Raw genomic sequence first — 25,868 nt, 5'->3', positions numbered from 1 at the left:
AAGTCCTCAAAAAGAAAATGCAGAATGTCACAGGATTTCCCATAAAATTGTCCCTATCCCTTTCCTAGGGTCCTTGTCTTGCTACCTTCCACCAGAATTTCTTTCACCCATGTTTAATCACTCCCTTTAGATTCATATAAGATTCTTTCCTGTATGCTTCTCACAAGTTGTAGAATGGAGCCATGCCCACAGTAAACACTCAGCCAAAACTGGTTGAATGAATGATTAATCAGTTAATAAAAACAAAATATATTGGTCCAATTCCCTGACCTATAACCTTTTTAAAAAAATCCCTGTGTAAGAATCACATTTCTTCTGCTTCAGAATAATAACTGAAAATAATCTATAACAAAACATACCCCAAAGCATGCTTTATATATTTGGACTTTTTTTTTTAATGCAGAATGCTCAGTGTGGATGAGCACACATTGCTGACAATGTTAGTTTTGTTGTTTTGGTTTTGTCAAATAAGTGCCTTTGCAGTGTGCTACAAAATTGCATTAGAAGAAAAAGTTCCCAGGGAGACAGGAAAAAAACCTTTTGAGGAAACTTGAAGAACGACCAATACAGAAGAGCAATTGACATAAGGGTCAATTATTTTCCAAGCCCTTATAAGAAAACTCTTTGCCAACTAAAATTAAACCATGAATCTCTGCTGCCTGCCACTTTATAGAGGGTGACTGAACTGATATTGTATAAATGATTTTATATTACATTCTTCATTCTTTTTTATTTGCATCCTAACCTGCCATATCTCAGCAATTATGCTAAATATTGATTTACAATCTCTCAGTTTATTCTAACGATGCAGCCAGATGTGAACCATCATATTGTTTTATTTATGCCTTTAATATGATGGTTTGGAGTGACTAGTAAAAACAAAACTAGTCTCCAAACTATGCTGACTGCTGGCAAGATAGTTTTCCAATGTTCAGAGATGAGGCAATAGGAAAAGAGTGCATGGGGAATCAGCAGGCCTGAGACACACTAAGGTTGACTAGTTCCTTATAAGAACTGATTTGAGCCTCCAAGCTCTTCTCTGGAGACTTAAGAATTTTATATCTTTGAATAGCAACAACAAAAAAAATTGTGGCCACTTAAAAAATATTCATTAATAGAAACATAATATCCAAATTAAGGGAGAGAATGAGGCTGTTTGGAGGAAAGGTGACCAGCAGGAAAGTTCCAGAAACAAATCATTTTTATCACTAGCATTTATTGATCATTTCTCTTTTTTGTAGTGTACCGTAAACTCTCTCTATAACATGCACTATGTATTTTAACTCTCAAAACCACCCTGCAAAGTACTGTTATCCTCCCTCTTCACAGATGAGTAAACTGAGATATAGAGTAGTTAGATAACTAGCTCACAACTAGTTAAAGGCAGATTCAGGATTCAAATGAGGGACCGCTCTGCTTTAATCACTAAACTGAACTATGTTCTATGAGGCACAACTGTCCAGTGGAGCTCAGCCCGGGGAACGAAAGGCATGTAGGGTGTCAGATAAGTGAACAATCAGCCTTTAAAGGATGCTAAGAAGGTAGGACCATCACAGATGATGATTGAAAATTCTGGGAGGATATTTTGGCTCAGTAAAGGAAAATTGTTTAAAAATCAAAGGAAGGGCCTGTAAGACGGTGTGCCCCATGCTCCTGGGACTGGATGGTTTTGTGACAGTACTGAAGGGTTTTAAGCAGGGAAATGGTATGACCAGATTTTTTTTTAACATCTTTATTGGATTATAATTGCTTTACAATGTGTGTTAGTTTCTGCTGTATAACAAAATGAATCAGCTATACGTATACATATATCCCCATATCCACTCCCTCTTGTGTCTCCCTCTCACCCTCCCTATCCCACCCCTCTAGGTGGTCACAAAGCACCAAGCTGATCTTCCTATGCTATGCGGCTGCTTCCCACTAGCTATCTATTTTACGTTTGGTAGTGTATATATGTCAATGCCACTTTCTCACTTCGTCCCAGCTTACCCTTCCCCCCTCCCTGTGTCCTCAAGTCCATTCTCTATGTTTGCGTCTTTATTCCTGTCCTGCCCCTAGGTTCTTCAGAACCAATTTTTTTTTGTTTTTTAGATTCCATATATATGTGTTAGCATATGGTATTTGTTTTTCTCTTTCTGACTTACTTCACCCTGTATGACAGACTCTAGGTCCATCCACCTCACTACAAATAACTCAATTTCATTCCTTTTTATGCCTGAGTAGTATTCCATTGTGTATACGTGCCACATCTTCTTTATCCATTCATCTGTCAATGGACACTTAGGTGGCTTCCATGTCCTGGCTATTGTAAATAGTGTAAATAGTGCTTAGGCAAAATATCACCAAGTAGTACCAATACTGCCACTCCTTGATGTCATAGCTGATTACCTTTGGGAGGCCTCTTTTTTTCCTTCTCATAATCTAATCTGACAATTTCTATGGTAACTCTCATTCGAATTACTTGTAAACAAAATTCAAATTCACTAAAAGAATATTGAACTTTGATTCTATGTGCTTCTGGATGCCCATATTTTCCAAGGCTAGTTTTATGCTCGTATTTAATATTCAGCCCTTCTGCTGGGTCAGTGATAATCATGGTAGACAGCTCTAGGTATGGGGCTGACCTGTCAGGGAATAATCAACAAACACCTATGGGCAGGTCCACAAGCAGCTGTGCACTTGGCAAAGAAGTGCTGTGTTTTCTAAATGTACTTTTGATATATCACATGAGGGGAAAAACTAAGTGTACTGAAGAATTTCTATCACACTTCTGTTGCTTATGTCCACCAAAGTTTAAGTTAGTTTCACAAGGGCTTGTTCTTTTAAAAATGTCCTGCTGTTTCTAATCATTTTTGAGACCATGTTACCAGTGGGTTGTCCACTCACCCCACCCTCTGGAAACAGAGAGATAGTTTAAGTCTTCTATTGCTACTTTTACTCTATAAGTTTCAACAAGTTGTTTAATCACATTATCCTCAGTTTCTTCATCTGTAAAAGGGGGGAAATAATAGAGCTTCCATTAAAGATTAAATAAGACAAAGCCAGTAAAGCACCTAGTGCAGTGCATGGCATCATTCGCTACTGTAGTGTTTAGCAAAGTTTTATCCTTAAATGAACCATATATACATTTGCCTGTGCTCAGAAAGGGGTAAACACACCATGCTTTGCGATCACAGAGGAGGTACATCAAGACTTGAGAGTAGGGGGACAATTCAAAAAACCAGAAATGAAATGAAGTCTGAGCCAGTAGAAGGAAACATAATAAATGCCAGGCCATGTGAAGAGGGGGTGAGGGAACTTGACTGTTCTAGGAAAAGGGAATATATGCAAAGGCCCAGGGGTGAGAAAGCACCATGGTCCCAGTCTTTACCCTATACTCCTGCATACACACACACACACACACACACACACACACACACACACACACACTCTTCCAGAACCCCCATATGAAGCATGGAGGATTCCACTGTGTTTCAAAGGCCAGAGGATAAAACTGAGAGGAGGGTGGTCAGCATGCCAGCTGCCGGACATGCAGGTGTTTCATACAATTATTTTATGCAACAAATACAGAGTGCTTATTAGGTAACAGGCCCCGGGCTGTTGTAAGGTTACAAAGTCCCTGCCCTCAAGTTATTTAAAACCAAGAGGAAATACAGGCATACCTCAGAGATATTGTGGGTTTGGTTCCAGATCATCACAATAAGATGACTATGGCAATAAAGCAAATATCATAATAAAGTGAGTTACATGAATTTTTTGCTTTCCTGGTGCATAAAGAAGTTATGTTTACAACATAATTGTAGTCTATTAAGTGTGCAATAGCATTATATTAAAAAAAGTAATACCTTAATTAAAAAATACCTTATTGCTAAAAAAATGTGCTAACCACAATCTGAGCCTTCAGTGAGTAATCTTTTTGCTAGTGGAGGGTCTTGCCTTGATGCTGACGTTGATGTTGATGTTGACTGCAGGGTGGTGGGTGCTGAAGATTGATGGCTGTGGCAGTTTCTTTAAATAAGACAACAATGAAGTTTACATCAATTGACTCTTTCTTTCATGAACAATTTCTCTGCAGCATGTAATGCTGTTTGATAGCATTTTACGCAGAGAACTTCTTTCAGAATTGGAGTCAATCCCCTCAAACCTTGTCACTGCTTTATCAATTAAGTTTATGTAATATTCTAAATCCTTTACTGTCAACAATCTCCACAACACCTTCACCAGGAGTAGATTCAGTCTCAAGAAACCACTTTCTTTGCTCAGCCATAAGATACAACTCCTCAACCATTAAAATTTTACCATGAGAGTTCAGCAATTCAGTCACATCTTCAGGCCCCACTTCTAATTCTAGTTCTCTTACTATTTTTCACCACACCTCCACTGAAGTCTTGAACCCCTCAAAGTCATCCATGAGGGTTGGAATCAACTTCTTCCAAACTTCTGTTAATGTTAATATTTTGACTCTTCCCATGAATCACAAATGTTATTAATGACATCTAGAATAGTGAATCCTATCAAAGAATAAGAATCTTATTTCTTAAATATATTTCTTAAATAATTGACTTAAAAATTGAAATTACTCCTTGATCCATGGGCTGCAGAAAGGATATTGTGCTAGCAGGCATGAAAACAACATTAATCTCATCATACATCTCCATCAGAGCTCTTGGGTAACCAGGTGCATTCTCAATGAGCAGTTGTATTTTGAAAGGAATCTTTTTTTCTGAGCAGGAGGTCTCAACAGTGGGCTTAACATATTTAGTAAACCATGTTGTAAACAGATGTGCTGTCATCCAGGCTTTGTTGTTCCATTAACAGAACAGAGGCAGAGTAGATTTCACATAATTCTTAAGGGCCCTAGGATTCTCTGAATGGTAAATGAGCATTGGCTTCAGCTTAAAGTCACCAGATGCATTAGCTCCTAACAGGAGAGTCAGCCTGTCCTTTGAAGCCAGGCACTGACTTCTCCTCTCTAGCTATGAAAGTCCTAGATGGCATCTTCTCCCAATGTAAGGCTGTTTTGTCTACATTGAAAATCTGTTGTTTAGTGTAGCTAAAGTTTTCTGGTTTGGTTTTGTTCCTGGAAGTCAGTAGAAAAGCAGTTGTATGTGGTTATATTAGTGTCAAGATACTTAATTTGCTGACCTTATTATTTCAGAAAAAAAAATTGTATGTATTATATTTGTGGGAAGTTAAAATAATGCTTTGAGATTTTTATCAAATATGGAGAGTAGGTATTTATGAAAAACAAAGAAATGTCTATTTTTATCTCTTTGTTCCCAATTAATGTAGATAAATTTTAAAGTGCATTAAAGCAATGGTAAAGCAAGAAAAAAAAAAGGGGCAACACCTTCATGAATTATCTTAGCTAGATCTTCTGGTTAACTTGCTGCAGCTTCTACAACAGCACTTGTTGCTTCACCTTGCACTTGTATGTTATAAAGATGACATCTTAAACCTCGTGAACCAAACTCTGCAGCTTCCTCACCTCTCTCAGCTTTCATAAAATTGAAGAGACTTAGGGCCTTGCTCTGGATTAGGCTTTGGCTTAAGGGAAGGTCGTGGCTGGCTTGATCTTCTATCCAGATCACTGAAACTTTCTCCATATCAGTGATAAGCCTGTTTCACTTTCTTATCATACATGTGTCCACTGGCGTAGCAATTTTCATTTCCTTCAAGAACTTGTCCTTTGCATTCACAACTTGGCTGACTGTTTGGCACAAGAGGCTTAGCTTTCAGCCCACCTTGGGCTTTTGACTTACCCTTCTCACTAAGCTTAATCATTTCTAGCTTTTGATTTAAAGTGAGAGATGTATGACTCTTCTTTCACTTGAACACTCAGAGGTCATTGTAGGGTTATTAATTGGCCTAATTTCAATATTGTTGTGTCTCAGGGAATAGGGAGGTCCAAGGAGAGGGAGAGAGATAGGGGACCATCTGGTCAGTAGAGCAGTCAGAATACACACAACATTTATCAGTTAGGCTTGCCATCTTACAGGGCTGGTTCATGGAGCCCCAAAACAGTTACAGTGGTAACATCAGAGTTCACTGATCACAGATTATGATAACAAATACAATAATGAAAAAGTTTGAAATATTGCAAGAGTTACCAAAGTGTGATACAGAGACATGAAGTGAACAAATGCTGGTGGAAAAAATGGTGCCAATAAACTGCTCCATGGAGGGTTGCCACAAACCTTCAATCTGTAAAAAAAACACAATATCCTTGAAGCTCGATAAAGTGAAGCACAATAAAATGAGGTATGCCTGTAACGGCAGGATAGTCTGATGTGCTACAATCATAACGGTTTATCACGCCCAGCATGCATGAACTCATTTAATCTTCAAAACACTCTATGCATCCGATTTTTAATCCCATTTCACAAACAAGTGAACTATGCCCACACAGGATGGGTATCCCAGAAGAACTGAAATCTTAACTGGGTCTTGAATGACAAGTCAAGTGTTGAGGGAGGGAGTAAAATGTAAATGGGTGATGACAGGGGCAGAGGTGCTATCCAGACTCATGCTAAGAAGGGGGAAGATCATATACAAATTGTCCCAGAGAGACAGAGCACAAATTCCCAGTACTCAAGTTGAAACTTGTTAATTATTTACCATAGAATTAGCACAACCAAAGAGAGTTGAGTTCTGTAGTATTATTAAATCTTCAATTAAATCAGTTACATATCATATGTCAAATAGGCTTTAGTGGGTTGTCTTGGCTTAGAAATCTGATCACTATTGATACTTGACCTTGGAATATAATCTTGGATAGGTGCAAAGAGCCCATTTAAAATAAAACAAAAACAAACAGCCACTAATGAGGGCAACGCCAATAAAGCTACCACACATGTTGGGTGGGAAAGGGTAATGTAATCAACCCCTTTAAAAATCTTTTCATTCCTCTAAAATATAATTCTTATGTGCAGTAGTAAGGTTTAAAACAGTAAGGACATCTGGTCAAAGGTTAAAGAGGTTGACTAAATTTTAAATGATCAATCATTAAAAAAAGTACTCATAATATCTCACCAGTCCTTCTAGCATTTGTCAATGTCAAAGTAATGATGCAGTTTCCTGAGTTTGTCCTGAATCCTTGAATTAGATAAGAAAAGTAAGTATTCTGGAGAAGTAAAAATGCTCTGGGTTAGAGTTTCCATTTTTATAAAAATTCTCAGTTGCCCAGATCATGGTTTCTTTAAAGGGGAAGCCTCATTTACGGGGTTATGAATAGGTGGATCAGTGCTCATTTTTACTGTAAAAATTCATGAATTTAAGAACAGGTTACTATTTAAAATAAATTAGTTTAATTGAACAAGAAAGTGATTTATGGTCTGGAAATACATTCCTTGTTTTCCCTTCCAATTAGTTTAGGCTATCTCTGCTTATTTTGAGCTGTATATTTATGTATTTTTGGTTGATGTACTTTGAGAATTAAATCTTAAGGATGTGTTAACTAATCTTATTATAGTAATCACTTCATAATATATACATATCTAAAATCATCACTATTGTACATCTTAAACTTACATGGTGTTATTTGTCAATTATATCTCAACAGGTTGGAAAAATAAAACTAGAGAAAGAAAAACAGACAAAAAAAGACTTAAGCAGCATATGCTTTGTGCAAAGATCAAAGTAAATACCCATCAGCTGCCATTCACGGAGTCTCAAATATGTGCCAACAGTCCTGCAAAGGAGGTATTTATCTGCCCCATTTTTGAATGAGGAAAGTGAGACACAAAGAAATTCACTTCTTGAGTTCACATAAGGCATAACTGAGATTCAAACCTATGTCTTTCTGACTCCAAAAGTATTCCTCTCTCTACTGTAGCATGCTTATCTCATATTTTTTAAATGAAACATTGAGTTTCCTTTTGGAATATCATTCCTTTTCACTTAGAAGAACAACAAAAAAAAATAAGGACAATTTTCAGACAGTTCCAACTCTGCAGATACTTCAATCCCTTGCTCGTATCTCCTTTGCAATGCTCTAGCCTTCTGCCCACACTGTCCACTACACTTTCCTAATTTCCTTGGGTCCCATCTCCCAGCTTCCTTCCTGAGCCCCCTGGTTCCTGTCATAGGACTTTGGGATCTGCTTCCTGCTCCATGCTCTTGCATTCGGCCCTGAAACTTCAGACTTTTTCCCTCCCCTGAGTCAACAACCTCACTAAGGACTGGAACCTCAAACCCCTCTCCACAGACTGTAGCCTGAGATCAGCCTCACCCACTCCCTAAGCGTACATCTAATTCTGGAAGATTCCAGCCAAGGTCAAAGCTCTCCATCTCAAGTTTGACTGAGGGGAAAGGAGGCTTTGTAAGAAAGAATTTAACAGTTATAACCTTATGTAAATGCCTGTGAATTGTGGTGAAAGAGTCATTTTCTGGCAGTTCAAGACAGAGATTCCAATTTCAAGGAGAAGAAATACTCAAACTCACTTTTGAAAAGGTTTAGGAGATGAACAGAAATAAATCTGAAATTAATTTCTGACTTAGAATTGAAGGCAAAGATCTTTCAGTTAAAAAAGAAAATCCTTGTGTGCGCACTTGGTATTGTATCTGAGGTTCCAAAAAATGAGCAAGAGAAAGTAAGAGGAAGTTAAAGACAAAACCAAATTTGAGGTATCGACTTCTCAGGCCAGCCCAGTTTTTGCTTGGTTTTATAGCAAAAAACATGCCTTGCCTGCTCCCAAGAGCTTGTCAGCTAAATAAACAAGCAACGTTATTGTCTCCTCTCACTTATTCAAAGTCACAACTGGCTACTATTGCCCTGGCAGTGGTGATTGTAATTATAATACTATGTTTTTATAATACTAGAGAGTACTTTGTACTTTCCTTAAATGTGTCCAGATGTTTCTCCCCTCTTTCAAAACTCACCCCCCAAAATTTAATCTCTCTAGGATGCCTTGTCCAATTAATCCAACTCTACATCTAGCTCAGGACTTGGGTATGGCAGTTCTCCTACAGAAAGCTGGGCATACTCATGTATGTTGCATCTAAGCTACCAGGCACTAAGTTAGCACATTAACACTTACTATGTGCCAGGCCTTGTACTAAATGCTTTAAAGTATTTCATTCAATCCTCACAACAACCTACAAAGCAGACATATGTTCCACCAGGATGTAAAAAGCAAGAATCAGAGAGACGATACAGAATTTATGTAGGGTCACACAGCAGCTATGTAGCCAATCTGAACTCAGACTATCCACATCCAGAGCCAGACAGCTCATCACTAAAGCTCTGTGCTGGACACTGCTCACTGGCTACCAGAAGCCATTCCCAAACACTTCTCCCTTGCCTATCGCCCACAGAAGTTAGGAAAGTCAAATCTATTCTTTCCCACTCTCTCTCTTGTAACTAGGCATGTTCATTGATGCAGTTCTGGGCAACAAGGTATAAAAGAAAGTCTACTGGAAAGTTCTGGAAATGTTCTCCTCCCAGATTTTGAAAAAAATGTCGTTTTTTGCATCCATCTTTTTCCTTTTTGTTTGGGATGGCTTTATAAAGCTACTGCGCATGGATCTAGGGTAGTCATCTTGGTACCATGAGGAAAAGACCCAAAAAATTATAGAGATAAGGATGCTGATATTACGATAAAATACAATTGCCTCCCTCCAGACTACTTGTGAAATAAATAATAAGTGTTGTTATGGTTTAAGCCACTATTCATTTAGTTTTCTGTTACTTGCCGTTGAACATATTCCTGACTGATACCTACTAATCACCCTGCTGCCCGAGGATGGCAAAACTCAATGAAGGTTAGTGACTTTTAAATCTTTTTTAAAAACTCACTATTCAGGCCTTTTCCAGAACTCAAATGAATTTCTGGAACAGAATACGTGCTGAATATGGTAGCTTACTGACTAGCATTTAGTAGGCACTCAGTAAATATTAATTGAATCGATGAGCAAACATACTCTTGGGACTTACCATAAATGATCACTAAAATAGGTGACATATGTCAGCAATTACTGAGCTAAGTCCTGGGGATACATGGAAGATGTAGAGGGGTGTGGTCTGCACCCTCAAAGAGTTTGTAGTTTATAAGGGAAATATGAAGACAACTGGAACGCTATGAGGGAAGGGCCCACATGGTAGTTGTTGGTTAACTTTAAAACAGTACTGTCTTAGAAACAGCTTTTTAAAACAGTGGCGCTTTGTTAAAATAGGAATAATCACTTTAAAAATAGGAATAATGCACGGGAAAATGGAGAAGAAAGGAAATGACCAAAATGCTAACTAGGATTATTTATGGATGGTAGGATTTCAAGCAATTTTTACTTTCCTCTTTGAATTTTTCTGCTCCAAGTAGAAAATTTTCAAAAAACAGATAAGTACAAGGAGGAAAATTAAAAATCTCTTGTGTCACTAGTACCCAGATATTTGAGATCCCTTCTATTAATCTAATTTATAGCAGATTAGTTTTACTTGAATCTAAGCAACAGAAACAATATTATTATAAATATCTTGGAGCAAGCTATGAAGAGAGACAATCTTAAAGTGAGAGCCACATAATATTCACAAATATGAAATATAATCCATAGCATATAGAGAATGCCAAATTAACTGCTACTATAAAACATTATGATTCAATTCAATTTAAAATCCTTAGTTTTTAATGCTTTTAGTTTTTAATGCTGTTTCATAACTACTGTGTGCAATTTATATTGTCTGTTTAGTTCCCTGCTGTGTCTTCCCTTGTTTCAATCTTTTGCCCTAAGAATTTTCATTAATTTATAAATATTTATTATTATTATAAGAAAATAATAACAGTCATGGAAAAATGGATCACCAGCTTAAAAGGTTCAGTTTTCTACCCCAAGTAGTGTCAGACAGAGAGGTGGGAAGTAATTTGATTACTAATCAGACTTAACAAAAGAAAAGCTTAATACTTACCAGTAGAGATCATTGACTTACTGCCGTAATTATTTCTCCTCACTAGTCCTTTAATCACATTTTCCATTTGCTTTTATTTTTATCTACCTTTTTGAAACTCTGGCTTCCAAGCTCACTCCCTATGACCCTCATATTGTTCAATCGTTTATTCTCAGTGACGCTACACTTCTCATAAAAACCATCTTCAGCTTTAGCAGGACCAAGTGGGGAAAAAAAAGCATCAGGAGTTGAAAAGAGGTTGTATTAGTGTGCTAGGGCTGCCATAACAAGTATTGAAGACTGGATGGCTTAAACAGAAATGTATTGTCTCACAGTTCCAGAGGCTGGAAGTCCAACTTCATGTTGTCAACAGGGTTGGTTTCTTTTGAGGACCATGAGGGAAGGATTTGCTCCAGCCTTTGTCTTAGGCTTACAGTTGGCCATTTTCTCTCTATATCTTCTCATAGTCTTCTCTCTGTATGTACATGTCTGTATCCTAATCTCCTCTTCTTATAGGGACACCAGTCATATTAGATTAGGGCCCACCCCACTGACCTCATTTAACCTTAATTAACTCTTTAAAGACCCTACCTCCAAATATAGTCATATCTGAGCTTCTGGGTGTTAGAACTTCAACATATGAATTTGCAGGGGAGGGAAGAGACAATTCAGTCCAAAACACAGGTATAAAAAGAAAGGTGATCAATTTAAGTATGTAACATGGATTTAGACAAAAGTAACAAAGAATATATTTCCTGGGTACACAGAAACGCAAGCTGCTGCACTTTGATTCTGAATTATGTGCTGACAACCATAAAATGATCACTGATGATCCATCCAAAGAGGGAACAGATACCTTATGGATCCTACCACATCCATTCAGGTAGCTGGGATGGATGAGAAGAGGATAATGAAACTCTATAAAGAGAGTACCCAGAGCACGGGGCAGAAGAAAAAACTGCACCTCACGGTAATCTGCCCATAGACCAAAAAAAAAGAGTTAACCATACAAAAGGGACAGGAGATAAGAAGAATGAGTGAGAGGAGACCTGCCAGACAATGAGTAACTATTAAAAAATCCAGATCCATACATCTACACTTTGAAATGGTCTTCACTTTTAAAGTATGTTTCTTGTGGCTCACTATAAAAGCAACGATTTGGATCTTACATTTGGGTTGACTTTTTTAGTCAGCACAAGATACAAATGCACTATATGGTAAAAAATTACCCTTAAAAATTTAATTAATAAAGTACTATAGTCATGGTTTTGGGTATACCACACTATTCAGTAATTCTTTGTATGCTTAAGTTTGAGAACAATGGAGCTAGGTGAAAGCAAGGAACTAAGGGAAAATCAAAGTGCAGTGTCCATACACTCAAATAATTTGCTTTCGAAGACACTAACCAAGTCTTGTTCAATGTGGTCAGTGAGACAGGCTGAGACCTGAGACCCTTTGCTGCAGTGCTGCAATGCTTGCACCTGGACACACCTCTCCTTGAGCAACAAAATACAAAGAAACTATATGGGACTAAAAATAGTTGCATGCATGTTCAGTTGGGGCAAATTCTGGACAAAAGATACAAAGAGACCCAAAAACCCAACTGCTACTTTTGAAGAGCCTGGAGCAAAAGCAGGGTACTGCACACACCCCCTGCACATACCACCACCTAAAGGGTGGGCTAAACACCTAAGCCACCCCTCTGGCCTGACCTATGGACACACCCCTACCCTCACCCCATATAAGGAACAAGCTCGCCAGCGCCCCCTCAGGGAGCGAGCAAGCATGGGAATCTGTAGTTTGTTCTCACGCCCCCCTCCTGCAGCAGGGGCCCCAATAAAGCCTTGCCTGAATTTCTTGTCTGGCCTCTGGCCAATTTCTATTGATTAAGGAGTCCAAGAACCCTGGTCGGTAACATATTGGGTTGGCTAAAATGTTCGTTCGGGTTTTTCCGTAACATCTTATGGGAAAAACCCAAACAAACTTTTCAGCCAACCTAATACTTTGTGACAACCATGAAGGGACTATTGTTCCCTTCCCAGTAGAGGATCTGGGCACCTCTGGGACCACCAAATGCAGCTTCCCTGTGGGTGACAAGTGGCCACCTGATCCTCTTATTTCAGCGTCACCACATTTGGTAAGTCTGCCTTCCTGGCCCCTGGAAGCCTCAGTACCCTCATTCAGGCAATGCTTTCCCCCTCCCCTTTGTCCTTTTTCTCTCACCACTTTTCCTTTCCCTTTGGCCCTTTCCCTTTCCTGAAATCTCTCTATTTCTCTCTCTGTCTTCTCCTCTCTCTTACTTCTGTCCTATCCTTCTGAGAGAGTGGACATCAGACAGCAAAAGCATCACTCCTCTCAGCTTGTGAGACCATGCTCCCTTCATCCGGCAATGGCTCACCTTGACAGGCAACAAACAGAGGTGGGAGAGGCTCGCCTCACACCGTGCAGACCGTGGTCCAGCGGGCTCTCCCTGACCAGAGATTTATGGGAGTGATAGAGGTTCAAACCTCATGTCTTGTAGAGGCTGGAAGTCTGATCATCCCAATATTCTCACCTTTATTTTCCTGCCACCAAGAGAAGTCCTGCTGGGAATGGGCTGAGGCGGCAGATTTCTATAAACTGGTGTACGTGTGGGTGAGAGTCCCACTTGAGGGTTGCAGTCCCACAGACGAAGTACAGCTCGCTGGCTTCCAGGTTTGATCACCTCTCCTCCTTTACCTCTCCCTTGGTCCTCATACCTGCACTCCCATCCCCTTCATCCTAAAAACGTCTTGTTTGTGTCTTTAAGTTTTGTCATTGGTATCTTTGTTTTATGTAGTCTTGTCTGTCCAACTGCTCCCGCAAGTGTCGGCTGACATTGTGGGCACAGTGGAGCACGCAAGCTTTGGAATACAAACACAGCCCACATTACCTGAGACACCAGCCTGGGGTTACTTAGCGGGATTTTAAAGAACAAAAAGGAAAGGGGAGGGGCTTGCATCTCTCTCCTCTCCCTTTGCAATGTAACTATTCTGCCTGGGCTCCCAAGAACTACCTGATTCATCTATAGTCCCCCACCCTGAAGGGAAAAAAGGGGCTATTTTAAATTCAAGTGGGAAAACTGTGAGATCTCTGGTTCTGTAGAAATTGGTTTGTCTGGCTTTAGCTTGTGGGTTTAGTTAATACAGACCTGCCTTTAGAGCCATCAACATTAAGTATAATACTTTCATTGTACCTAAGGTTATTGGAAGTCAATAAGGGCATATTGTTTCTGTTATAAAATCTGTCAACCAGGAAAATAAACTGATATGATTAAATTTTTAAGTAAATGTAACTGGGATAAGAACTTTTTGGTAAACTCTATAGGAATAATTATGTTTTGGAAATGTCCATCTAAAACAGTCTCTCCAAATTTTGGTAATTTGAAACTAAATTAAGTTAAATTATAAGAATTCATTGAATATTCAGGCCATTTCAAATAAGAGAAAATATTGGAACATTAATTGCTAAATAGGTCTAAATTTACTTACTTTTATCTTCTTATGAGACAGAAATTAAGCTGTTTGGTGCCGCCTTGAGATGTTTTTCTACCAATTTACGGAATGCTAATGTAAAAGACAGTTCATGGCTGCTTAAGGAAAGTAGGATGTGTGTTTTCAGAAAAGAAGGTATGAGAAATGGAAATATATTTTGTTAAAGGAAAAAGGGTGATTTTTTTCCTAGAGCTGGCTATTTCTGAATGGGAAAAGAATACGGGATATATTATGGCTACATGAAGTTGCAGAAGGTTTGAGAAAAAGGAACATTGGTTAAAGAATTTCGTAGGTGGTCAAGGACTTTCTAAGGCTGGATTAAATTTAATTAGGAAAATGAATTTTATTAAGAGTAGGTTGATAGAAGACTGGATTTGGTTTCTCTCATAAGAGAACAAAGTTTTCCTGGAATGCTGCTTTTAATAACAGATTGTGTGAGTTCCTATGCCTTGAAGTGATCTATATTTAATTTTGATTTTTTTTCCTCACCTTAGCTCAAGGAATAAGTATTGTTTCACAGCAACCTATGATCCTATCTAACCGGGCGTTTTAAAACTTTTAAAAATTTTGACAGACTTCCCAAATACATCATGGTTATTCTGGCCCACTGTTGCACCCCAGATGAAAAGGAGTGTATACTGAGAAAGGCCAGGGAACATGCAGATGGCCTACTGGCCACCAATCCATACCACCAAATTTATCAGGTGGGTGGGGATGCAATCCCAGAACACGACCCACACAGGCACTACGAAGATTGTGTAGGCCAGGCTAGGATGAGACATTATATTACTTGTCTATCAGAAGAAATGAGAAGGTGTATGGTGAAGCCTGTAAATTATGATAAGGTCTGAGAGGTTACACAGGAGAAAGATTAAAACCCGGTAGTCTTTCTGAGCTGGGTGACAGAGGCAACTCTGAGGCTTTCTCAGGATGGCTGGGTTCTGTCATACCTGGATACTAAATTATGGCCTAATGACTCTAAAGACTGAGTTGAGTAGAACACCAGCACTGGGGTTTCCAAATTTGAACAAGCCCTTTACCCTGTAATTTCACGAGAGGGCAGGAATAGCTCTAGAAGTCCTGACCCCAAAGCTGGGACCGGATCAGAGACCAGTGGCTTACTTTTCAAAACAACTGGACTCAGTAGCCCTGGGATGGCCAAGCTGCCTGCGGGCAGTGGCAGCCACAGTCCTGTTGGTTAATGAGGCTTCCAAGCTCACCTGGGACAACACTTAGATTTGTTAACCCCTCATCAGGTACAATCTGTGCTGGAGGTCAAAGGACATCACTGGTTGATGGGGGGAAGGTTAACAAGATATCAGGCCCTCCTAATGGACACCCCTGACATTACCTTAAAGGTGTGCCAAATGCTGAACCCAGCAATCCTGCTTCCAGTGGCCAAGGGTGGAGACTTATTGCATCAGTGTATAGAGACCAGAGAACAAATTCACTCCAGCAGGTCTGATCTTCTAGATGAGCCTCCTGACAGCCCCGAGGTTGAAAGGTTTACTGATGGGAGCAGTTTTGTAGAAATGGGAACCCGAAAGGCGAGGTAGGCCATAGCTAGTCTAGATGAAATCACAGAAGCCAAGGCCCTGCCACCCCAGCCATCAGCCCAGAAGGCTGAACTAAGTGCATTAATGAGAGTTTTGCAATTAGGGAAGGATAAGAAATTAAATATTTTCACTGACTCTAAATATGGGTTCCACGTGCTACATGCTCATGCTGCCATTTGGAAAGAAAGAGGAATGTTAACCGCTAGAAATTCCCCCATAAAACATAAAGATTTGATTCTGGCTTTTTTAGAAGCAGTGCAGCTCCCAACCCAGGTAGCAGTAACCCACTGTAGGGGCCATCAGAGGGAGGGATGTTTTGTGAGCCATGGGAACAGCAAAGCTGATCAAATTGCAAAACAGGCAGCTCAACTGCAGGAACCTGAACAAGTTATGGCTCTAGTGATTGGCCCCCCTGAGCTCCCTAGCCTTCCCCAGTATTCCCCACAGGAACAAGAAAATGCTGAGAAATGGGGCTATGAGAAGGGAAGCACAGGCTGGTATAAAAAGGAGAATAAGGTTCTAATCCCTGAGGCCCAACAATGGAAACTCACTAAGAGCTTACATGATGCCACCCACTATGGGAGGGATGCACTATGGGACTTGATGCAAAAGGCTATTTCAGGGAAGGGGCTTAAAAGAACAGAAAAACAAGTAACTCTTACCTGTGATTTATGTGCCCATAATAACCCACAGACCCATCCAAACCCCACTTCATTACTCAGGCCAATTCAGTGCCGAGGGACATATCAGGGGAAGACTGGCAGTTAGATTTCACCCAAATGCCCCCACGATCAGGATATAAATAACTTCTGGTGTTTGTTGATACTTTCACAGGATGGGTTGAAGCCTTCCCCACCCAATCTGAAAAGGCTATGGAAGTCTGTTAGTCCCTTTTAAAAGAAATAAATCCTTGGTTTGGACTCCCAAAGTCCCTCCAGAGTGATAACAGGCCCTCTTTTACAGTCAAAATCACACAGGGGTTCACAATGGCCCTAGGGATAGACTACAAGCTACACACCTCTTGGCACCCCCAGTCTTCAGGCAAGGTAGAGAAAATGAACCATACTTTAAAGAAAACCTAGCAAAGTTCTGCCAAGACACTCATGAACCCTGGAACAACTTCTTCCTATTGTACTCCTCAGGGTCTGTGTAGCCCCCAGGAGTGGTCTGAGGCTTAGCCCATTTGAAACGACCTGTGGGGGGGGCTTTTCATACTACTAACATTCTACTGGATGAGGAAGTGAACGTGGCCCTGAGATATATTATTAATGTAGGACAAGTTCAGAAGGCAATCCAGGACTATGCCAACAAGGCACTGACAGCTCCCACTAAAAATACAGAGGAAGGAGCAGTTCCTTTACAAATAAACCCCAAGGACCAAGCTCTTCTTAAAACCTGGAAAGAGGGGTCCCCCGAAGACCAACGAATGCCAAAATGGAAGGGCCCCTATAAAGTAACTTTAACCACCCCCACTGCTGTCAAACCGCAAGGGGTATCTAGTTGGGTACGTTTGTCCAGACTAAAGCTTTTACCTCCAGAAACCCCACAGGTCAAAACAGATGAATACACCAGTGGAAGAGCTGAGATACCTATTCAAAAGCCAGACGCCACCAACAGGTAAGTAAAACGATGGATGTAGGGAGTTGGCTCCTATTTGAAACCTTAACGGGACTTGGAACCTCTCTCGTTTCCTTGGCTGACGTGGCTCTTGACAATTGTCTGGCCCCTGATTACCTTCTGGTAGAACAAGGTAGAGTTTGTGCGATAACTAATACTTCCTGCTGCGCTTGGAACAATGCGACGGAACAGGTAAAAATTAATATGAAGGAAATATACGCCCAGGCAGAGTGGTTTCACGATTTTGGCAGGGGCAATATCGCCTCCACTGTCTGGTCAACAGTTAAAAAATAAAAACCCTCCCAAAGTTAACATGGTTCCTTCCCTTTTAGGCCCTTTAATGGCTATTGTTGTTCTTCCCCTTTCTAGCCCTTGTTTATTTAACCTTTTGATTGAGTTTGTGTCTTCTAGGCTCCAACAGTTTGAAGTAAGGCTCATGATGGCTCAAGGGATTCAACCCATTCCAGCAGAGGGTGGCCCAGGTCCCTACAAGTCCTTGGAACAGTCAACAAGGGACTTCTACACCTCTAGGGTAGGCTAGGGTCTGCGGCCCCTGTCCAGCAGGAAGAAGTTTCAGAAAAAGACAGCTTCGGCCCCTTACTGCTTAAGAATAAGGGTGTAGGGTCTCTCAGGGGGGACTGAGACAGGCTGGCACCTGGGGCCCTTTGCTGCAGTGCTGCAATGCTTGCACCTGGACACACCTTTCCTCTAGCAACAAAATACAAAGAAACTAAATGGGACGAAAAATAACGGCATGCATGCGCAGTTGGGGCAAATTCTGGACAAAAGATACAAAGAGACCAAAAGTCCCAGCTGCCACTTTTGAAGAGCCCGGAGCAAAAGCAGGGTACTGCACACACCCCCTGCACACAACACCACCTAAGGGGTGGGCAAAACACCTAAGCCACCCCTCTGGCCTGACCTCTGGACACACCCCTACCCTCACCCCTTATAAGGAACAAGCTCGCCAGCCCCGCCTCAGGGAGCTAGCGAGCATGGGAATCTATTGTTTGTTCTCACGCCCGCCTCCTGCAGCAGGGGCCCCAGTAAAGCCTTGCCTGAATTTCTTGTCTGGCCTCTGACCAATTTCTATTGATTCAGGAGACCAAGAACCCTGGTCGGTAACATCAGGACCAATAATTGATCACTTAAACAAAAAATTAAATTAATAAGATAAGTATAGATAAATACATTTACCTTAAATCGTTTATTTTAATTGAAAGCATAAATGTATGTCCTTTTCCGTAGTGCCAAGGGTTTCACTCTGAATGACTCAACTGATTCTCCTCTTTCCTCATCCTTTTTAAAAACATAAATCATATTCATAATAGATGATTTGGGATTTCAAGTTTAGAGAAAGTGGATGAAAGACACTTGCAAACCAGTATGGATGTGGAATCCTATTTTTTTTTCTTTTTCACAAATTTTACCCCCGCCTAATTTGACAGTTTATTTTAAACTGATGGACATTTATGGAATCATTCCAAAGCATACAATATTTTCAACTATTTGTGTGGGGAACTGAGTAAGCCATTGGAGGGAAATTCAGTCTGCATCCTACTTCTCTTGGTCTGTACCAAAATTAGCAACTAAAGTTTAAAAGATTATTTAAGTACTATATTCCAGAATCTGAAGTTTTCATTGAAAATGATATTTCTGGAAACTAAAAGTCTTGAAAATAGATAAACACCCCAGGTCAAGACTATTTGAGGTTGACTTTAGAATTGAAAATTGAGTCAGAAATGTTTTATTTTCTTGTCTCCCTGAAAAACTTTTCATAGCTATTAATAATCAAGATAAGTTGGGGAAGTCTCTACTTCTTACAGCTAGAGATTCCTTTCTTCAGTAGACTGGGAGAAAGGAAGTATGGACTGCTGCAGCATCCTGCATTTGACAGCACCCTGTGTGCTAAACCAGAAGTTTATAAACTGGGATATGTACTCCCCTGGGATACCCAGAGACTTTCCTAGGGGAACCCAGGCAAGGATTGTTTGAAGGGAATCAATTTCTAGACGCTCAGGTTTCCTCTGTACTCTCCTAAAACTGATCTGCCTAAAAATGCACCTCCAAGCCATGTTGATCCACCTCCCTCCTCTCCGTTTTATAATCATCTTTCTACTTTCACAAAAGAAAGGCACACCTCTCACCATATGGTGTCTTCTTAGGATGTACTTAACTTAGAAAAACATCTGAGACAAAGGGACAATTTGAAGTATTATGTAGATGTTGATACAATAAATGGTTTTCTTGACTTGTCAATAAATATGATTGCAAGTAGTTTCCAAGCCTTTGCTTCCAACACAACTAAAGGAGGACCTAATTGAGCTGTAATTTGAAAAATCAGTGAAAAAAAAAATTTTGGTGACAGATCACTATGTGATTTTTGGCATATGACTCTGAAAAATTCAAAGAATTGAGTGATGTTGTATAACAAACAACAAATCCCTTTCCATTCCCATCTAGTTATGTGAAAGGTTTGTCAAGCCAAGGGATAAGAAAAAAGAACAGACTCTATAACAAAATTATCAGAGAGGAAATCAAGACAAATCAGCATGTTCAATTCACCTCGTTTAATCAGAAACAATTTACTCCTTGAAGTCAAGCTGTTAATATTTAATAGGAGGGTAAATAGAAACTACCCAATTTGAATTGAAATGTTTAATTACTTCAAATCTGAAATTCTGTGTCACAGATAATTTTGGTGGTAGGAGTGGTGAGCAACAAAGAGACGAGACCCCTACTACAGTCATACAAAGTACTACACTGTTTGCTAGGAAGGCAGAGATACCATACTAAGTCTCATTAACATCCAACACCATACGTAGTTACAAATTGTGTGTGTGTGATGAGAACTTTTAAGATCTATTCCCTTAGCCACTTTCAAATTTAAAATACAGTATTATTAACTATTGTCACCATGATGTACATTACATCCACAAGACTTATTTACTTTATAACTGGAAGTCCGTACCTTTTAAACACCTTCACCCATTTTTCTACCCCCCACCCCCTACCCATAGCCACCATCAATCTGTTCTCTATATCTATGAGTTCATTTTGTTGCTGTTATTGCTGTTGTTGTTTTAGATTCCACATATAAGTGAGATCATTTGGTATTTGTGGTGATCATTTTGCAATATATACAAATATCAAATCATTATGTTGTATACCTGCAACTAATATGTTAATTATATCCCAATTTTTTAAAAATAATAAATAATACCATGTTGGATTGAAAAAAAAGGCAGAGACAAAGTGCAATGGACACTCCATATGTAAATGACATAGTGGGTTTATAGTCTTTGTCACTTTTATATATACACATCCACTATCTAAAAATTGACAATTTTACCTATAGCACTTTGTACTCTGCCTTTGATGAAATAGGACTGAGTGATCAGGGAGTACTAAGGATGTGTTCATTCTTTCTATACCACACTTCAGTATACTCTGTTACTACAGAAACACTTCTTTACATTAAAAAGATATAAATTAAAAAGTCTAAACCAAAAAAAAAAAGCTTCTAAACCTTGGAACAATCTTTCCCAACATACAGCATCTTCTGCATTTTTATTTTGTTGAAAACTATAATGCTTCCCATTCTTCCAGTTCCTCAAAGCAAATTTACAGATGAGTGTGACTATCTCTACTCAGAGCCAAGCATATCTTTCACACAGGGAGCGCAGTGCACATGGATTCAGTGAGGATCCTTTGAAGGAGTCAGAAGAACCATATCATTTTATCCTCATGCATGACTGAGAGGTATAAAAATCCCCATTCCACCTCTAGGACTAGTGCACAACCCACAAACACCCACACAAACAAATAGCAACTCAGGATGAGATAGAACAAACTAGAGGGACTATCAATTGAAATTTTCCACTCTAAAACAGTTTCATTAGAGATGGCAGTGCCAGAAACAGTATTTTATAGTTGACTTCCTCCAAATTACAATGCAGCTCAGAATCAAAGTCTCTATTATAATCTTTGGCAGAAGTTTTTAAGACCATTTTTATTTACTCCAAACTATTGGAACGAAGTCAGCATAGGGCCTTTGCAATTTGTATGTCAAGTGTTTCCTGCTGTAATTAAGGAAGCAGTGGAACTCAAAGGAAGCACCAAAAGAAAGCATCAGGGCGTCCCTTACTGATTGGTGGAATTTTAGAAATTTTAAATTTCTGTTTTGTTGTAATTGCACTTTATTCTTAAAATGTAATAAATACAAACTGCTTCAGTAATGATGGAAAAGCCTTCTCGGCTTTAATGAAAACCTTTTATTTGCTACTGAAACTTTTATTATTTCCAAATAGTAGCAGGCAAGAAAAATAATGACTACTTATATTGAGGGAAAACTTTAGCAATTTGAATAACTTTGTTCTTGGGTGACTTTCACGGCATTAAAAGTTGTTATATTTATTGTTTTCATTTATTTTTGATGAACTGAAAACAAAAAATATATACCTGTAGACACCATCACAAAATTATTTTCTAATTATACATTAAAATACTAGATAGCTATGTACAGCTATCACCTGTCAGAGGTTGGTCTGATCTGGGTAAGAATTTCCATGTATTTAGGGCTCCCCTACATCTCAGCTGTTGACCATGAGAGGCAGCTAGTGTAATGGTTAATCACACAGGCTCTGCAACTGGACTCCTTGGCGTTTTATTCCAACTCTGACCCCTCCTACCGTGAAATCCTTGGAAATTTCTCAGTCCTCTGTTTCCTTATCTGTGAAAATAATGGTGACTAGAATCTGCCTCGCGGAGTGAGTGGGAAGATTAATGAGGTATTTCTTGTTACACAGTAGCCTAGAGCCTGGCACATGGTAAGCACTTGATAAATGTTTAGCCCTAATATGGTTTTCTTTTGTGAATGCGTCCACCTCTAGACTGGACACACTGTCAGATGATATCATTCATTCCATAGACGTCTGTTGAGCATTTCTTTATACAGGAATAAGCAAAGGGGGCACAAAGATGAATGAGATATGGTGCCTACAATTTTAGTGCAAGATTATCATTGCATCTTACTGTCTTTCTTGCAGAGTACCGTGAAGCACACTCTTTCCCGAGATCACACATTTTCCTTTTTTTCCATGTGCTTGGAACTAATGGAGCTTCAGAAAAATTTCACTTTAGTTTCTGAAATCTTAATCATGCACAATTTAATAAGCAGCTACAGGTTTTTTCCACATTTGAAAATAGATGATTAAATGGTCTAATCAGATTCTAACTTAGCCAAAAACCTGAAAAACATAGGAAGACAACCCTAACTGATACATTCATTTTCCTGAATGTGGACACACTGCAAAGAGCAGCTGCAGAAAAATAGTGCCATTTACATCCCACTGACCCACAGCAACTAAAACTGCCAGGAGTTCAGCATCAAAGCGTTCAAGTACCTAAACTAAACTCTGAGATAAATAAGAAGCTTGTTTAGAACAGCTACATCACTTTCCAGAAAGTTCTGAAACTGACTTCCAGTATGGCACCTTATATGCCTTTAGGTTTTTCAAACATTTTAGTTTATGTCTAACGCTCAGAGAATTCATTAAAAAGTAAAATCTTTAAGTTTGACTGTAAATCCAAAGCACAATGACTACTGTGGTATTTCAGACATCACAAACTCCAAATGATCTTAAATATGTTGTCCTCTGTTAATTTGCTGCTCTTGAAAATGTGCAATAAATTCAATTAAAAAGGAAAGCATCTTCAAATTAGTTGCAAGATCAACTAGGATACTATCTGCTTACTAGATGTATCATAATAAAAAAACATCTAATATGCATGACACTGTTTAATTCAGAAGGAAATTGGATACTCCGTCTTCCAATAAAAGAACCAAGACCGGTTGGGGGTTCGTTGTGTTTTGTTTTTTTTCCTCTTTTTTCAACAGCCAGTAAATGACTGTTAACTTCCTAAAACAGGTTGAATAATTGCCAAAATATGTCTTCTGAGGAGTCACCCTGCCCAAAGCAACGGGAGCTCATGTGTAAACACACAGGCACATAGCTTCTTCCTTCTCACCTTCCTGCGTCACACCACCTCCCCTGGCCACAATACTTTTAAAATACCCCCTATGATCCTTTTGAGATCGGGCAGATAAAAATCCTGAAATAAGGGGTACCCCTCACAATGAAACTTCCCTCAATATTATATCAACTCACACCTCACTTGTATGCAAGACGCCGCAGTGAGGATTTATCTCTAAGCCCTGATTCTCCAAACGAATGCATATGCTGTGACCTCTATTATTGCATTAAAACACGTATGTTCCACAACACAGGATCCTCTTGATTCCAGCTAACGTCCCTGCTTAATGTATGCGTTTTTCACATCCATTTTTTAATCCTTCCTGAGTGAACATTTCAAAGCGAGCGAACATCAGTGAAAGGCGAGGGAGGAGATACGAAGCCTGGGATTTCTGCCATCCTCGCTGCGACCCAGAATCCGTATTATTTTTCTCCTCTCCCCAAGCCCCCTCTCGCCCCCTCTCGCCCCTTCCCTCCGCAACAGGAGGGGGGCGGAGGGGCCGCTGGCTGCGTCGCCACCTGCCGCGGCGTGGAAGAGCTCCGTTTGTCACTTACCCAGCGGGGTGAGAATGGCTCATTTTTGCAGGATCCCTTTTGGACCCGCGACGGGTGCGGAGGGTGGGTGCTTGGGGCCCGTGCACGCCGACGCCGCGACTGTCGCGCTCGCGGGGTGGCTCCGCACTGCGGTCGCCCGTGCGCGGGGCATTGGGGCTGGGCCGCCGCCGCCCCTGGGCGCCCGGGCTGCACGCAGCCTCCCCGGCCCCCACCCGCCGGCGGTATCCACAGCCTCCCTGTTGCTAAGGCAGGAGGGAAGGCAGGCGCGGAGGCTCTGCAGAAGCCCGAGGCGCTGCTGGAACTGAGCCTGGGGAAGCTGGAAGTGAAGCTCAGCTTCCAGCCCTTTTTCTGGGCCCAGATGTGGGAGGAGACCCAGGCCTCTGCTCTGTAGCTCTGGGGCGCGGGGTCCCTAGGCACCTGAGATGTGAAAACACACACACGCAGGCACGCACACACCCTGTTTAGGCAGGTGTGCTTCCTGCTAGGCCCTGGGGAAGGGAGGGCTAGGTGATGGGCCGAGGGTAAGGTAATTAAGAGCAGGGAGCAGCTACAGTGTGCTGCCTTGGTTTCCAACTGTAAAACAGACCCTAGATTGCAAGTTCCAGGAAAAGAAAGCTTTGAGTTTTGTTTCTGCAACTGCCAGAGATTGCAATTGGTGGATCTCCTCCTTGGAAAATCCCCATCCTTGCTCCTAGCTGAGGTCCCCACCTCCAGCAGGCAGGACTGACAGTTCTGACATTCAGAAGGTGGGAAAAAAGCTGTTACTCAGTGAAGCATGCTAGCACCTGGAACTGAACTTGTATTTGAATCCAGTAGCGAGAATGCAGGGCTTAGACAAAGAAGCCCGGATTTACGTGAGAGGGCCTTGGTGTGGAAGAAGTTTAAAGCACTGGATTCAGATGAGCTATTCCTAGTCCCGTTTTTGCTTCATCAGGTCCTACACTGGGAGATTTGATCTCTGGCCTCAGGTTCCTCATGTGTAAGTGAAGGGCTGGACACATCCACGGTGACTGAGCTCTCAGTGGATCTCAATTCTACCTCAGCCACACTTACGAGTTGGAAGGACATCAGCTCATTAATGGCATTCTGCTTTTCCACACATCATAAAGGCCCATTGAGCATGTTAGAGTCCAGCCTCCTCTGCACGACATTCAATGCCCTTTATCATCTGTCCCCAGCATCCTCACCAACCTCATTGTGACCACTTTCTCTACCTCTGCTACCCTAAACTCTAGCAAGACCAAATTTTGCACTATTCCTCTCATGGGAACATGCTTCCACCCTGACAACCTAACAAACTTCTATTGATCCTTCAACACTTACCTCAAACCCTGCCTTCTCTGACGTCCCCAGGTGAGATGATGGCTCCCACCTCTGGGGCCCCACTCTGCCTGGACAGACCTCTGTCTCACCCTCACTTTCTGATCTATGGCTGTCTTTCCTACTTGAACCTGAGCTTCTCTATTTCATGGTATGTGTCTATTTTATTTTTCTGTATTCTCAGAGGCAAACAGCAGTTCAACAAATGTTTGGAGTATAAATGAAGGAAAACAATCTCTTCAAAGTGGTAGCATTTTTATTGAGTACTCACTAAATTCTCTCCTCCGCCCTTTATTGAGCACTTACTAACTGTTCATTATCTCATTTAATCCTCACCTCTACTCTCTGAGGTAGGTTTTCTCCTCCATTTCATAAGACAAACTAAGACACAGAG

The 25,868-nt window shown here is 40.5% G+C and overlaps 1 protein-coding gene across 5 annotated transcripts in view; it reads right to left on the bottom strand.

The window, feature by feature from the left end:
• ERICH3 (glutamate rich 3) overlaps positions 1-24,561 on the bottom strand; it is a 112,019-nt gene extending 87,458 nt beyond the window's left edge. For 4 of the 5 annotated variants that reach the window (XM_033405978.2, XM_049703135.1, XM_049703146.1 and 1 more), the window contains exon 1: positions 24,155-24,560. In XM_033405978.2, the coding sequence (XP_033261869.2) occupies positions 24,155-24,177 (23 nt within the window). In that variant the 5' untranslated portion in view covers positions 24,178-24,560. Of the gene's footprint in view, positions 1-24,154 lie in introns of all 5 variants that reach the window. The other variant, XM_049703139.1, reaches the window with a different exon arrangement.
• Between the last annotated feature and the right edge of the window lie 1,307 nt (positions 24,562-25,868).

This window comes from Orcinus orca, chromosome 1 (genome assembly GCF_937001465.1).
Source record: "Orcinus orca chromosome 1, mOrcOrc1.1, whole genome shotgun sequence".
Classification (NCBI taxonomy): Eukaryota; Metazoa; Chordata; class Mammalia; order Artiodactyla; family Delphinidae; genus Orcinus; species Orcinus orca.
The sequence above is the reverse complement of the archived record's forward strand: the minus strand, read 5'-3'. Positions and strand labels throughout refer to the sequence as shown.